Source organism: Trichechus manatus, unplaced genomic scaffold, assembly GCF_000243295.1.
Source record: "Trichechus manatus latirostris isolate Lorelei unplaced genomic scaffold, TriManLat1.0 scaffold00008, whole genome shotgun sequence".
Lineage (NCBI taxonomy): Eukaryota > Metazoa > Chordata > Mammalia > Sirenia > Trichechidae > Trichechus > Trichechus manatus.
The window spans coordinates 14,391,923-14,408,224 of NW_004443944.1; the positions used below are offsets into that span (position 1 = coordinate 14,391,923).

The following is a 16,302-nucleotide window of genomic DNA, read 5'->3' on the forward strand; positions in this document are numbered from 1 at the left end:
AATGGGTACCTCAGATATTCATCAGCTTCCTATCAGTATGATTCTGTACTCTTTTTGGTATTCATTCTTTTTAGTGCAGATTAATAAGCTACCAGGGACCCCTGGTGGCATAGTGGTTAAGTGCTTGGCTGCTAACTGAGAGGTTGGAGGTTCAAACCCACCAACTGCTCTGTGGGAGAAAGATGTGACGGTCTGCTTCTGTAAAGGGTACAGGCTTGGAAGCCCTGTGGGGCAGTTCTACCCTGTCCGATGAGGTCGCTGTGAGTCGGAATCAACTCGATGGCCATGGGTTTATTAGAAAGTTACCAATAGTAGTAGCAATAGCAATGCACAGTGGGTTTTTCCCCCCTAAGGCAAATTAGGATTTTTAAAGATTTAGATTTAACTTTCTCTATAAAAATCCTCATGTTGCTGGCTTTTTGCTTACATGTCACAAACATTCCTCAGTTTTGTGTTTGCTAGAGGAGTCTTGATCCAGTATAGCTGAATAATCCAGTTGGCTGTTCAGTGGTTGAAAAATGCCAGTGTTTTCCAAACAAGTCATTCAAGTGTGCTTTTAGGTTTTTATTGTTTCCTTTCAAGCACCATCTGTGCTGTTATTTACTTAATAATTTTTCTTCAATCAACTGATTCTTTTGCTTAAATTTATTTTAAAAGAAATTTTTTACCATTGTTGTAAATGGGAAGGTAGCGTAATATCATTTGCCATGAATAAGTTACTCTTAAAAATAAATACATGACTGTAAAATAAAGTATTCACTCATGTACCACATAAAATCATCTGACATACCACTGGCAACTCCATCCTTGCAGTTGCTCAGACCAAAAATTTGGGAGCTGTAGTTGACTCCTTTTCTCTCACACTTGATAGCCAACCTGACAGTGAACCTTGTCAGCTCAGACCTCCAAAATATCTAGAATTGTGCCACTTCTCACCACCTTCATTGCTATTACCCTGGTCCAAGACAGAATTCTCTTTTGCCTGGATTATTGTAATAGCCTTCTAACTGCTTCTGCCCTTGCTCCCTGTTCTTCACACCGCAGTCACAGGGATCCTATTACAAACAAGTCAGATCATGTCACTCCTCTCTTCAATACTCCAGTGGCTTCTCATGTCACACTCAAGTAACAGCCAGAGTCCTTCATCTCCTATTCCTCTTCCATCTTGCTCGCTTGGTTTTAGCTCATTTGGTATCCTTCCTGTTCTTTGACACTCTGGGCAAGGTCCTTCTTAATAGCCTTCGCACTGTTCCCTGTGCCTGGAAGACTCTTCCCCCAGACGTCTCTTATGTCATGCTCCCTCACCTTCTTCAGGTCTATTCATGACACTGGATTTCAGTGAGGCTTTCCCTGATCAACTTAGTTAAAATGGTATCTCCTCCCCTCCCACTCCCTACTACTCTCTGCTCCAGAACACCATGATCTGTCATATTATATAACTTACACATTTATTTTATAGATTATATGCCTCCCACTAGAATGTAAGCTCCATGAGGGCATTGTTTGTTTTGTTCACTGCTTGCTCCCTGGTGCCTAGAAAAGTGCCTGACATATAGTGGGCGCTCAGATGTTTGATCTGATTGAATTAAGGGTGACCCCGTGTTCCACACTTTGAGAAATACTGAGGTACGCTGGGAATACCTCCTGTAGTCTTGGCCCTCTCCAGTGGGTCTTCTTCGTGTTGCTTGCCTCTGAGAGTCTGGCCATTTGGGGTTCAGCATTTAAAGCAAAAGGAGCCCGTAACTCCTGGATCCTGAGTTTTTTCCAGAGAAGATAGTCTAAATGGCAGAGAAAGGGGGGAGGAGGGAGGGACAGTCAGGGTAGGTTGAGAGACCCCAGGAGACATGCTTTGTGCCTCAGAACAGGACGAAAGTTGGTCTTCTTTGCCTCCCACAGCCTCATCCCTGTTGGCCCCAGTGCCTAGGCTTTCTCTAGTAGATACTGGAAATGGCTCAGGTCTCAGCCTGAACTCAGGTTCCATGGCTTGACCCTGTGAGGCATGGTTGCTTTCATGAGCCATGGGCCAGACTTTGGGATTTCTGGAAACAAGTAAATCAGAGAACCAGCTATCATCTTGTAGGTTTTTCACAAGTTAAGAGAGAAACTATGGCCTAATAATTGAAATAGTAACTGTATTTTAAGAAGATATCCTTGAAGTAAATTTTATCCTTTGACAACCTTTAGCTGACTCTTAGTTGATCAAACAAACAAAAGCCGTCCAAGGTGGCTGTTCCTCTTAAGGTAGCCTGAGAGTCATTCCAACAAATTCGCACACCCTTAATAGCAAAACAAAAGCAGTAGCCTGTTCTCTTCCAAGGCACTTTTGTTAGCACTTGATATCAGTGGTTTTCATCTCAAATGGACCCAAATTAATCAACATTTAGAAATGTAAACCCTTTGTTAAGTTTGTCGAAGCTGTTGGGGTGTGGGACGGAGGGTCTAAGTTTATCCGGCTCTGGTTTAGTAGTCATTTCCCTTGTAACAGTACACGTACCCCCTTTCCACCAGTTGGGCTGACTGATACAGATAGCTTTTTAAGCAGCAAGTTTGTGGTGCGACAGCTTTCAGCAATTTTTTGCATGTTAGCATCTTTATTCTCAGGTAGTAATAATTAGCAGGTAGCTCTAGGCTTACAAGTTCCCCTGGAGTTGCTAGTATCTTGAATTTTTTTCCATTTATTTTAGGAGTAAAAGTCCCTCGCAATTTCCGACTGTTGGAAGAACTCGAAGAAGGCCAGAAAGGAGTAGGAGATGGCACAGTTAGCTGGGGTCTAGAAGATGACGAAGACATGACACTTACAAGATGGACAGGGATGATAATTGGGCCTCCAAGAGTAAGCGTCGAGCTACGGCTATAAATGTCAATGTCTTAAAATTCACTGTGCCTTCTTTTAAAAAAATATTAGCCTTATCATGGAAAAGCTCACCAATGGTATATTTTCTGAAATGTGGCTATTCTTTTTTGACCAGTTTCAGTTTATATATTTGAACTTCCTCTGATGCTGTTTAATCCCTCTAAATGGTAAGCAAAAACCTATTTAGACTCCTAGTGTGAATTTACATGACAATGCAGACAGTTAGGTTTGAGGTAATTGCATTCTCAGATGTAGTTTAGAACAATCTCTTGGGCTTATCAAATAACAAGGCTCCAGGTATAGCCAGCGTTCCTGCAGACAGTCTCCAAAGCCTTCACGGTTGTGGTTTTTATTCACTGTCCTCCAGTTCTGCCATACACCTGTATCCTAACTAATTGAACCTTTCAGCAAAGGTTTTTTTTTCTTAATTTCAGAGTTTTGTTGTATTGCACTAAAGGAACTGCAGGGTGGTTGTACAATGTTCTTTCTCATTCCGTTTTGAAAATCTAAGGTACTTGCAGATTCTTAAGAATACTTTTACCACCAGATTAGAACGGTATAATAGCCAATTTCTTAATAAGTAGTGTCTTACAAATAAAAACACATTTAAAAAGCTTTAAATACATCCTTCACAAGTAATTAGTACATATTTTTATATCATGTTCACTTATGCTTAAGAATTAAAGCAAGTGAATTACTCTTACGGAAATATGGGAAATCTCTCATTTATGCAATATACAGGGATAATATTTAAGTCGAAGGAGAAAAATATCGCATTCTTCTTACTTTGTAGAGGTGAGGTATCCATATATAATCATCTACATGATAGAAACCCAGGTAGTTTCCCACTGATCAGATAAACATTTTCAGTTCATCAAAAGCACCTGAAATCTACAGCTAATTTATAATTAGATGGCATTTCAGTCAAACCAAAACGAGCCCTACGAGTTCAGCAAAGGTTTATTGTTTGTCTGGTCAGCTCTGATCTGTTAGGCGCAGAGGTCTTTGCAAAGAAGGACAAAACAATGGAGATGGGAAAGGTGACCTCTCTTTTAGAGCTTTGTGATTTGTGAGCATTCTCAGTCTTCACAATGCTAGCTTGCATTTTTTTGAGGGCACATAATAGTAAACCCTCAAGAAATGTCATGTTAATTCTCACAAGAACCCATTGTTAGCTACTACTGTTGTGTTGTTGCATTCCATTGTACAGGTGAGGAAACAGACTCAGAGACAGGAAGTCACTTGCCAAAAGTCACATAGCTGATAATTCCCAAACGAGGTCTGACTCCAGAGCCTGTGCTCTTAACCGCCATGTTGCACTGCCTCCCTCTTGTTTATATTTGGAGTTTTTGTTTGTTACCATTGTGGAATTGCCCACAGTGTTAGTGGTAACTATATGTAGGAGTCAAGAAATAGATTCGCATAATGTGACACTTGTTTCAGACATGCAGGAGGAGAGTCTCCTGAATGTCGCAGGACCTTTCCCCTGCTTGTGCTTAATGCTGATGGAGCGCGTTCATTCTTCTCACTCTCTGCAAGGCTCTGCACTGGCCCTGTGGGAAATAGACACACAGAACATGACCCTGGCTGAATCAAGGAAGAGTGTCGTGGGCATTAAGTGTTAGGACAACTTCATGTTCATCTTAGACTGTCATTAACACTCATGGAACATAACTGGCTTTGCCATTTAGTGTTACTTGAGTCATTTTTGTGATCCCATAATTTTGTGGGGGGTTTTTTGTTCATCCATTTTTACTCATTTCTTTTTTTTTTTTTTTTTTTTCCCCTATGAAAACCAGGATTTTCTGTATCTGCTAAATATTGGGGAAAGCTCAACCTAGAAATCTTGTTTCTCCATGGAGATACTTTTCTTTGCTGTCTCTGAAAGTCCATTGTATGCTGATGGCTTCATTCACTTGATTTCTTCTCTCCCTAAAAATGGTTTAGGTTTTGTGAAAATGAGAACTGTCCTTTCCTGCCTCCTTATTCCCCAGAGTACCTGGAAATGATTCAGAGCAGGGTAGTTGTTCGGGACATCTGTTGATCAACTTACTTATTTTCAGGTTCTAACAAATAAAGTATAAACTAGTGAGTTCTGTTCCATCTAAAACACCTTGGGTTACCCTGAATTTGAGTTCATCTCTTTCCAAAGGGGCCTAACTTGTAATAAGTAGCTGTAATATACAAGGTGATGTCCATACATTTTTTTAAAATGACAGCTTTGTTGAGATATAATTCACATACCATGTAATTCACCCTTTTAAAGTGTACAGTTAGTTCAGTGGTTTTTAGTGTATTCAGAGTTGTGCAACCATTGTTAATTTCAGAACATTTTTATCATGTCACCAAAAGAAACCCAGCACCCACTAGCAGTCACTCCTGGTCTCCACCCCCTCCACAATCACTGATCTACTTTCTACCTCTATGAACGTGCATCTTCTGGAAATTTCACATAAGTGGAATAATACAATAGGTGGTCTTTTGTGACTGGCTTCTTTCACTTAGCATAAGGTTTTCAAGGTTCATCCATGTTATAGCATGTATCAGTACTTCATTCCTTTTTAATGGCTGAAGAACATTCCATTGTATGGATACACCACGTTTTGTTTATCCATTCATCAGCTGGTGAACATTTAGGTTGTTTCCACTTTTTGGCTCTTACAAATAATGCTGCTATGAACATTTGTGATTAGGTTTTTGTGTGGACAATTGCTTTCAGCTTTTTTAGGTGTATATACCAGGAGTAAAACTGCTGGGTTGTATAACTATGTTTAACATTTTGAGGATCTGCCAGACTATTTTTCAAAGTGGCTGTACCATTTTATATTCCCACCAGCAGCGTATGAGGGTTCTAATTTCTCCACATCCTTGCTAACACTTGTTATTGCCTGTCTTTTTACCCTTTATAGTTTTGATTACCCTAACTTTTCAAGGTTAAAAACAGTCATAAAAGGAACTGTTTGCTTCTAGGTACTTCCTGTGACCAACCTTTTTTTTTATGATTAACAGATACAAGGTATGTGCTATGCGTGCATCTGGAATATTGACACAGTCATTAAAGTATCTAAATTGGCCACTTGAGTAGTCTCCCAAATATATTTTTGTTATTGTTTACTCAAAATCATCTTCCATCAATATTTAAAAGGCATATACCATACGATCTAGCAATTCTGCTAGGAATTTACTCTCCAGCTTTTCTTGAATGTATTGCCCAAAGGCCTGTGTGTGCAAAATTACTTCTTGCAGCATTGTCAGTAGTAGCAAAATATTGGTAACAACTTTATGCTATCAATAGACTATATTATGTACTGTTTAGCTGAAAAGAATGAGACAGATTTGTATGTGCTGGAATGGAATAATCTCCTTGATAATATTTAAGTGGAAAAAAAAAGATACAAAACAGTATAAATAGTATGCTACCACTTGGGGCCAGAGGAGGAGAAGGGGGAGAGGAAGAGATTATATATAAACCTATGCTTCTGTGTGCTTAGAATACCTTTGGAAGAACATAAAAGAAGCTGATGACAGTGATTGCCTTCTTCAGAAGGGACCTGGGGGACTGGGAATGGAGGTGGAGAGGAGACTTTTTTTTTTTACCGTATCCCTTTTTGTACTTTGTGAGTATGTTTTAATCATATGTGTATGTTAGCTATTTGAGTCCTTTTTTTTCTTCTTCTTTTTGAAAGAAAAGGAGGTCCTCCAAACCTAAAAACAAAGCTTCCCACTCAGGTGCCCCGTACAGAATTCCTGGTAAACATCTGCTCTCCGCAGCATTAGACATGGAGTATTTCTGCTCTGACTACAGGGATGCTGACAGTGGTCAGGTTGTAGAGCAGCGTTTCTCAGTAGTTGCGCTATTGACATATTGGACAATTCTCTGTTGTGAAGGGCTGCCCTGTGCGTTGTAGGATGTTTAGTAGCATCCCTGGCCTCTATCCACCAGATGCCACTAGCAACACCACCACCACCCTAGTTGTGAGAACCATAGGTGTCTCCAGACATTGCCAGATGTCCCCTGGAAGGGAAGGGCAGAAATTTTCCCAGTTGAGAAGCACTGTTATGCCTCTGGGGTTCCCCAAGATAGTGGTTTTATGTGTGAGTTAGAGCCTAGGCGTTTATACACATACTTGCCCAAAAATACTACACACTTGCGTAAAAAGAACAAAACATAATTACAGAAGTGTATGAAGTAAGAGGAAAGTGATCATCTCCCCAGTTTATTCTACTCTTCAGAGAATGAGAACTGTTAAGTTAGTGTGTAGCATGTTTCCCCGGGCTTTTGCTGTGGCTGCACAAAGATAAGTACATATGTTTAGTTAATAAAAATGAGACCTTACTGTGTATACCATTATGTTCATTTTTTATTCCAGTTAATAGGTGGTGGACATTTTTCCTTACCAGCACGTATTGACCTGTCTCTTAAAAGTTTTAAGTTATATGACTGGTATGTGAATACAGGTAGTCCCCAACTTCTGATGTATTCGAGTTATGACAAACCGCACTTAGGACTGTTTGTTTTTGTTTTTTGGTACATCTTGCCATCAGTAATATGTACTACATACAGTGTTGCAGCGCTTAATTTGCTGATGTTATCATTCTCAGATGTTCACTCTCAGCTGTTTATATGTAATGTGTCTAATCCCGAAAGACAAAGATCATATTTATAAAGATACTGATAATAAAAGGCAATAATAATGAAAACTTTAAAAAAAAAGAGGTATTCGACTTACCTCAGAACCGACTTGACGGAATCAGCAGAACGGAGCCCCATCATAAGTTGGGGACTACCTGTATATTCTCAGAAAAATTTCAAACAATACAGACTACACAGAATAAGAGTCCTCCTTCACTCTTTGTATCAGTCATTAGAAACCATACTAGATATTTCAACAGAGATGGTATAGGGAGATGGTCAAATCGGGGCATCCTGAGGGAGCGCAAAGATAACATTGCAGAAAACAGTCACCACCCCTGGTGCTCAAAGAACCTAGCACTTGACAGAGAGTGAGTCACCCTCTGCTGCTGGCACCTGTGGGGGCACAGTGAGGCCAGCTGGAGAGTGCTGAGAGATGCTGGAGACCAGAACCAGCTCCTGCTGCCACCTAGGCGAGGGACCAATGCTCAAGTGACGTGACAGGAACAGCCAGCAGATGGGGAGGAGCAAGTGCCTCTTTTGTCCTTTTTAATTCACGTTAGGACAGTGTGTTTAACTTGACAAATTAGTCATTAGGTTATAGAATTAGAGAAATGAATTATTAATATTGCCTAGAGATGGGTACTACGGCTCACTCAGAGGGCTACCACGACTGGTAGGAAGAGGGAAAGTGTCTGTCTGTATGAAGGATGGTTGCATCTTGTCAGGTAGAAGCAAAAGGTACTACTGTTGTAAGTTGGAATGTGTGTAGAAGGGTGTGTACAGATGCTGAGTAGGCAGAGGAGTAGACTATGCTGGGGATTAAGCTCCAAATCCACCTTTCTATACCTTGCTTTGGATGCTGGGGCTGGGACTCTGCAAACTACATTTTTCCTTTGTCTCATGTATTTTTAGGCCCAGGAAAAAAGCTTGTGATCTCTGGACCCTGGGCCTGTAGTACCTAATAGATGAAACAGCCTGTGTGTACATCAATATCCCCAGGGTTGGAGGAAGGTGCCTGCCCTTTATAGAAATGGGATGTTGTTGTTAGGTGCCGTCGAGTCGGTTCTGACTCACAGCGACCCTATGCACAACAGAATGAAACACTGCCTGGTCCTGCGCCGTCCTCACAATGGTTGCTGTGCTTGAGCCCATTGTTGCAGCCACTGTCAGTCCATCTCATTGAAGGTCTTCCTCTATTTTGCTGACCCTCTACTTTACCAAGCCTGATGTCCTCCAGAGACTGGTCCCTCCTGATAACATGTCCAAAGTGAGTGAGATGAAGTCTTGCCATCATTCCTTCTAAGGAGCATTTTGGCTATACTTCTTCCAAGTCAGATTTGTGCATTCTTCTGGTAGTCCATGGTATATTCAGTAGTTCTTCACTAACACCATAATTCAGAGGCATCAGTTCTTTGGTCTTCCTTATACATTTATTGTCCAGCTTTCACACGCATATGAGGCGATTGCAAATACCATAGCTTGGGTCACGCGCACCTTAGTCTTTAAAGTGACATCTTTGCTGTTTAACACTTTAAAGAGGTCTTTTGCAACAGATTCTGCAACTTGACTGCTTTACCAAGAGCAGTCTTGGCAGGCTTGTGGGTGGGTGTGGGTGTGGGTGTGTGTAGTTGGGCCTCAGCTTTTGAAAAGGCTGCAGAGTTTCCGGGTTATATGAATGTTTTATTTACCCAGTCCCTTGCAGGTAGATATTTAGGTTGTTTACAATTATTTTTGCTATTGCGGACAATGCTTCACACTTTTATACACAAATATGAGTCTGTCTGAAGGAAATTCCAAGAAATGGACTTGCTGGTCTAAGCACACCTGTGGTGCATTTGATAGGCACTGCCAAATTGCCCCACAAAGTCTAAGCCACATCAACAGAGTGGAAAACGTTTGTTTCATGATCAAATAATGAATCTTAAGAGCAGTATTCCTCACAGAGACAGAATATTCCAGCAATTCTCCTGCAGGCACATTTCCTTTCTTCACTGAAACCTTTTTAGCAGGTCCCTGGAGCACTCCTGAACAAAATAGAAGAGAAAAACCAGAAACCCTGTTTTCTACAAAAGAAGGTCTTGTTATGGACTTTTTAGTGACCCTTCAGGTGTCTGTCAGATCACTTAACACATTTTTTTACTGTGTGCCCATGAACCTGGCAGTTGAACATAGTGGTCAGAAATTCCCGACATTTCTTTTTTCTGTTTAATTGGTCAGAGTGTAGATGTTTTTAATTTGACTTTATGGTGCTGAGTATTGTTTAGATTTAGTGTATGTAATAAATCACTCACCTTCTTAATCATTTTGACACTATTGTTAATAGAATGATCAGTGAAATCTTAAACCAACAAAGATAAGCTGCATGACATACTGACAGATGAATAAATTGGTATGTCAGAGCCTCCAAAATGTGGTATCAAAGATTTTGAAAGACTTTGTGACTTTAATAATTACCACAATCCTATGTCCCAAAAAAGGGAAATTATGCCTGGCTTTTTTATATAAGAAATTCTGTGACAAAATCATTGAGCATGAATGCTGGACACAGCCAGAGAGATGAATGTGGGGCCCGTCATTCAGCAGATATATATTAAGTATGTAGAAGTTGGTAGAGACTGTGCTAGGTGCTAAAGATAGACCTTTTGTAATATTGTCCATAAATCTGTATGTAAATCATGCCCTTGTTTGTTTCCTACTTGTTCTGTTTACTGGGTGAATTTTTTTCTCTGAGGAAACACCTTAATTGCAGCTAGGTGTTCGTTTTATAAAATTGTAAAGAGTAATATTCATCCATTCAACAAACTTTTGATTGCTAGTTGTGTTGAGGGCCCTGTTGTGGCCTCTGCCCTCCTTGTTTTGTGTTTCGTGAGAGGGGACTAATACTTGTCAGCTGGACTTCTTTGAGAGGGTGTGTGTTTGAGCCAGATTGCTGCAGGGCGTGGGGAGCAGCTCGTGTCTTGGCGTGTTTGAGGAGAATTAAGGAGCCCAGACAGGCTGAACGTGGAAGGGAGGAGAACAGGAGAAGTCAGGGGTTGACAGGGTCAGATCTGGGAACTTAGGCTTCGTTCTCAGGTTACCAGGAAGCCGTTGGAGGGGTTAAGCTTGAACAAGGGAGTCAGCTGGCAGAGTTTCCAATCAGGCTGCTGTGTGGAGAGCAGACTGTAGCGGAGCAAGAGAGAGAGACTTGCTGTGGTTCAGGTGAGGTGACTGGGGTGGCTGGCACTGATGAGGTTGGAAGTTGAAGAGATAGAGGAAATTGGGTGGATGTGAGCTTTCTTGGAGGTAGGAGCAATGGGACCTTCTGATGGTTGGAAGATTGGAGGTGAGGGAAGAGGAATCATGGCTGTCCTCTGGATTTTTGTTTTAACCAACTGAGTAGGTGGTGGTGCCACTTACTGGGGAGGAGCAGGTTGAGGGTGGGTGGAAATCCAGAGATGAGTTTTGGTTGTTATAGTTTGGGTTTCCTGTTAAGTAGGTAGTAGAAGTTTCTATGGGTATTCACGAATGCCTTGTGAATCTTAAAATGTATTTCAGCTTTTTGTTGGGGACAGGCCCCTGTTTAAACAATGTTTTCAATCACATTCTCTGCAATTTATTCTGCCAAAGACCACTAGATGTCACTGTCTGCACAGAAGCAGTAACTTGCCACACAAGACCCTTTAGGGATACTAGCTTAAAATTTTCTGTCTTTTCTTTATTCCCCCAAAGCCCAGAATTCACATAAACTAGTGTAAGAACTAGTTAATGATAACTCGTCAATAGCAAGCAAGTTTGTATAATGGAAGCAGACACACCAGTTCTGCAGTCAGGAATAAATGGGGTTTCTGAAATTGTACCTTTATGAATTCTTTGTAATTGGGAGTCCAACCTTTGCCTAACATCTCTGTACCCTTTTTTTTCCTCAGACAATTTATGAAAACCGGATATACAGCCTTAAAATAGAATGTGGACCTAAATACCCAGAAGCACCCCCCTTTGTAAGATTTGTAACAAAAATTAATATGAATGGAGTTAATAGTTCTAATGGAGTGGTAAGTTGTTTTTTCTGGCTCCACTTGTTCCTTGGGGTTGAGAATTGCTTTGTACTTTTAACATCAGGGGTACTTTCACTGGGCCTGATCACATATATATGTTTATTGGTTATTTGATAATAAAATATATCACAGTATGGATGTTAGCAGATTTGAGGTATAGACCTGTTTGCTAATTATATTTAACCATCACTCAGACAGCACTTACTCCGGACCGCCCGAGGTCACGCAGCCAACTAGTGTTAGTCACCTTTACCTCCTCGGCCTTATTTGTGTACCACTGGTACATAATATCTTTTCCTTTAATGGCCTTCCCTTTTAAACTTATTTTCGCTACCGTAAATAGAAAACCAGTATCACTTGTCATAAGAAGGCAATGATAAATGTTATAAAAACAAACAAGAAATTCTTACTCCCTGTGTTGCTTGCCAGAGGCTTTCAGCCTAAGGCCTACTTCTTTCTTGTTCAAAAGGGAGAGTAACAAGTGTGTGCCGTCGATTCTGACTCACAGTGACCCAACAGGACAGAGTAGAACTGCTCCATAGGGTTTCCTAGGCTGTAAATCTTTACAGAAGCAGACTGCCACATTTTTCTCTAGCAGAGCAGCTGGTGGGTTCAAACCTCTGACCTTTTTGGTTAGCAGCACTTAACTGTTGTGCCACCAGGGTTCCTTCTAGCGATTGTTAAAGGGGTGATAACACACAATGGCGTCACACTGAGCCTTTGTCTTTGAGATGTTCAGAAGAGCCGAGCCTCATCACTGTGTTCTGTGGTGTTGAGCGCCGCCTAAAGTCAGGAACCCAGAACATGACTCAGGCTTTGGAAATGCTGCACTAACCTGAGAGAATGTGGCTCAGTGCAGGCCCTGTCATACAGTGTGGGTCCCGGCCACCCCGTGCCTTGGCTCCCTCGCCCCCTACCTGCATATCTTTATCGTCGGCCAGGGGCAGCAGCTGATCGGGGAGCAGGTCATTGTTTTCGAGCCAGATTGAGATGGGTTAAGTCTTACCAAGTGTCAGGACCATCCCTCTAGGATTCTAAAAGTGACTTGACTTTTCCCGAACAGTGAGGATTTGGGGGACAAAAGGGAGAAAACAGGATGACTAGAGGGAGGGTATATGCAGGGATTCTGCATGTTAGACTTGAACAGATGCGTTTGACTCAAGTTTGTACTGTAGCTTAACCCCAGTAGGCCGCTCTTCTTTTGTTTGAGAGCCTGACGGTTACTTGTTCTTGTATTGTTTTGTAGGTGGACCCAAGAGCCATATCAGTGCTAGCAAAATGGCAGAATTCATATAGCATCAAAGTTGTCCTGCAAGAGCTTCGGCGCCTAATGATGTCGAAAGAAAATATGAAACTCCCCCAACCGCCTGAAGGACAGTGTTACAGTAATTAATCAACAAGAAAAACCACAGGCCCTCCCCTCCCCCCCCCCATTCGATTTAAGCAGTCTTCATTTTCCACGGTAGTAAATTTTCTAGATACGTCTTGTAGACCTCAAAGTACTGGAAAGGAACCTCCATTCAAAGTCAGTTTATCTTAAGATACTGTAAATGATATTAATTTTTTGTCCATTTGAAATATATAAGTTGTGCTATAACAAATCATCCTGTCAAGTGTAACCACTGTCCATGTAGTTGAACTCCTGGGATCAAGAAAGTATATTTAAATTGATTCCCATCATAACTGGTGGGGCACATCTAACTCAACTGTGAAAAGACACATCACACAATCACCTTGCTGCTGATTACATGGCCTGGGGTCTCTGCCTTCTCCCCTTTCCCCTCCCCTCGCCTTCATCCCTGTCTCCCTGCAACAGCCCTCCAGTTTGGGGTGGCTTATTAGAATAGATGTGAAGGTTTCAGGTCGCAGCCTATGGGACTACTGCTGGGTGTGTGGGGTGCTTAAGTAATGCCCCCCATTCCAAGCCATCGTCCTTCCCCACTCTTCCACTGCCACCCTTGGCCGAAGCCTAGATTGTAATCCCCTCTGCTCCCCTCTGAAATTGGCCTTTGCTGAGGAATTCAGGGCTTTCCCCATATCTTCTCTCCCCACACCTGATCGAGGGGTGCTGCTTCTTCCTTCCTCCTCCCAAAGTCCCTTCCTGCACCGTCACCACCCCACACTGTCCATGACACTTCCTTGCTTTGGCCAGAAGCCATCAGGCAAGGCTGGAAAGAGTCTCTGACCTCCCTCATTTAGTTTTGTAACCACATTGATTTATTCTCCACCAGCCTGGGACATGAATATGGAGTCCTCAGCCCTGCCACCCTCTGCTGTCACCATCAGCTGATGCGTTGTTTTAGCTCAGGTTTTGATATGGTGACAAGAACAGTCACCAGGGTTACTCAGACCTGTCAGCTTGAAGTCTTTGATGGTTAAACTTGGAGAAAGGCCACAGGAAGACACCTGTAAGCACACACGATCCCTCTGAATGTTTTCTTTTCCTGTAATTGCTTTGCTTTTTAAAATGGAAGAAATTTTAAACAAACAGGGCTTTCATTTGGTCATCCTTGCAATCCATTTGGGTCTAGTTTGGAGTCTGACAACTGGAACAAAAAGAACCTTGAATTCGGTGCATACTTTGGTTTTGGTGCTGCTGCTTCTCACGATCCTCAGCAGGGATTAAGAAAGAACTCGGTGTGCGCGGCAGATCCCCGAAATGGGCGGGCTTGACCTCCTGGCAAATTGCTGCGTTTTTCCACTTTTCTGTTCAGGACCACTAAATGCTGAAATGTGGATGCATACCGAAATAAAAGCAATTCATTGTGTTCTACAGGTTTTATTTTTTGTTTTTGCTTTTTTAATTTAGTATTTTTAATTTGTGTAGAGCACCTTTGAAGCAGCAACTATCAAGTCTGAAAAGCAATTGATGTTCCCATTAATCTTTTTTCTGGGGAAAACCTTAGTTCTAAGGATTTAACATCCTGTAAGTAAAGTTTAACATAACAGTATTCCATAAGCAGCCTTTTTATTGTCAGACCATTGCCTGATTTTAATATAATAAAAAAAAAAAGTGTGCATTAATATTTAAGAGGCTCTGCTCTTCTTCCTCTTGGCATGTTAATTTAGGAACAGAATTTAATGTTCTGAATGTTTTGTGATTAATTGTCCTAAAGCAGGGGTCAGCAGACTTTGTCTATAAAGGGCTTAAATCAGCAAATATCTAGGCCTTGTGGGCCCAGAGGCAAAGTTGAGGCTATTGTGTAAGTATGTATATAACAAGAGAAGAAAAATTTACACCAGTTTCTAATGGAATTCAGAATACAGTAATTGAGTACTATTTTTTGTAATGTTACAGGCCTATAGTAAGAACGGATTTTTTTGTTAATAACATTTTGCTTAATTGAGTTCAAAGTTACTGCCCTATTATCAGATCATTTGCAGATGTTCATCTGTAAAAATTGTTCTTCATTTGCCAAGCTGTACAAACACAGGTGGTAGGCTGGAATTGGCCCATAGACCATACATAGTTTGCCAACTCCTATTCTAAAAGATCGTAGTAAGAAAAAAAACACTTCCTTTGGTTTAAGTATCCTTATGGGACCCTTTAGCTATGAAGCCTCCACTAAAAGCTGTTTATCAGCTGGATTTAGTAGCCCACTAGGAGAGAAAAGCCATCACGGGTTTTTCCCGTGTATTTCTGACATTTGAAACAATTTCCATCCATGATAATGTGTCTGCTATCTATCTACTCAGTGAGGAGTAGACACATGTCTATTTTCACCCAGAATTCTCATTTCCTGCTGTGGCCCCAGCTGCCAACAGGCAGGACCTAGTGTCCTGTGGCAGGAGCTAGGCGGGGTCCCTTCTGACTGTTGGGGCCACAGCCAGCCGTGGAAGGCCAGCTCAGGTGTCAGAGAACTGACTGCAAGGACAGGGCCAGGTTGTTCCTAACAGGCCCCCCTCCAGAAAACCCCACCTGAATTCCTGCCGAGTGCTCCTTTTAAGTCCTCTGGAGTGAATGGCTGCCCTCAGTGCCCCTGAAAGGGAGCAGGCCAGGGACATTCGTGGGGTTTTCTTCACCCAAGATCACACTCCCAAAGGAGGAGGACAGGTGAGGTTCTAAAGTTATTTCAGAATACTGCTGGCAAACCCCAAAGTAAATTCAGGATTAAATCTAGAGGTGGTGCCTCTTCTGTGCTAAGGGACGTCAAGAGAGGAAAGGAAGTCCTGTCTCAAATCTTCGAACTTCTTAGCTTAGTGGGCTGTGGAGCTGAGTTCTGGGCTCCTGAATCTCTAACACCCGAAGAGAACCCCCTTGTGGCAACGATTTGAATCTGACCTTGTGGTTATTGTCCCACCGTTGTGCAATTTCGTTAGTGCTGGCTCTATAGGTGGTCAAAGGTTTTTGGAGGGGATTTAGGCCTAAACTTAGGGTGGAGAAGAGAGGTGCTTGCCTGAGGTTTAGAGAGAGTGCCACTTTGGCCAGGGGACTTCCCTGAATCACATCTCTGGACCCCAGCCCCTGCCAGGTTTTTGCGCCTGAGAGAAGATGCCTGCACTGCTCTTTTTCACTGCATAGAACTTGGAGGTGGAGGTTCGAGGAGGTCTCCGTTTGTGACCTGACACTTGGGTGAGGCAGTGGGTGTAGAAAGCACCTATCTGGTTGACAGACAGCAAACCAGCGATGGACCTCCGCTGCCCCATGACCTCAGACGGCTCCCTTTCTTGGATGAGAGCAGGCCCCCTGAGCTGCGTCCCCAGTGCTGTTGACTGCACTGCTGCCTTTAATTGTGATGTACAGAGATGTGGATGTGTCAAATAAATGGAACAGATCC

At 42.1% G+C, this 16,302-nt stretch overlaps 1 protein-coding gene across 2 annotated transcripts in view; it reads left to right on the top strand.

Moving 5' to 3' along the window:
- UBE2V1 (ubiquitin conjugating enzyme E2 V1) overlaps nucleotides 1–12,928 on the top strand; it is a 29,270-nt gene extending 16,342 nt beyond the window's left edge. For both annotated transcript variants that reach the window (XM_004370251.3, XM_023743017.1), the window contains exons 2-4: nucleotides 2,685–2,833; nucleotides 11,396–11,521; nucleotides 12,771–12,928. In XM_004370251.3, coding sequence (XP_004370308.2) covers nucleotides 2,685–2,833; nucleotides 11,396–11,521; nucleotides 12,771–12,917 — 422 coding nt within the window. In that variant the 3' untranslated portion in view covers nucleotides 12,918–12,928. The remainder of the gene's footprint in view (nucleotides 1–2,684; nucleotides 2,834–11,395; nucleotides 11,522–12,770) is intronic.
- Nucleotides 12,929–16,302: the final 3,374 nt, after the last annotated feature.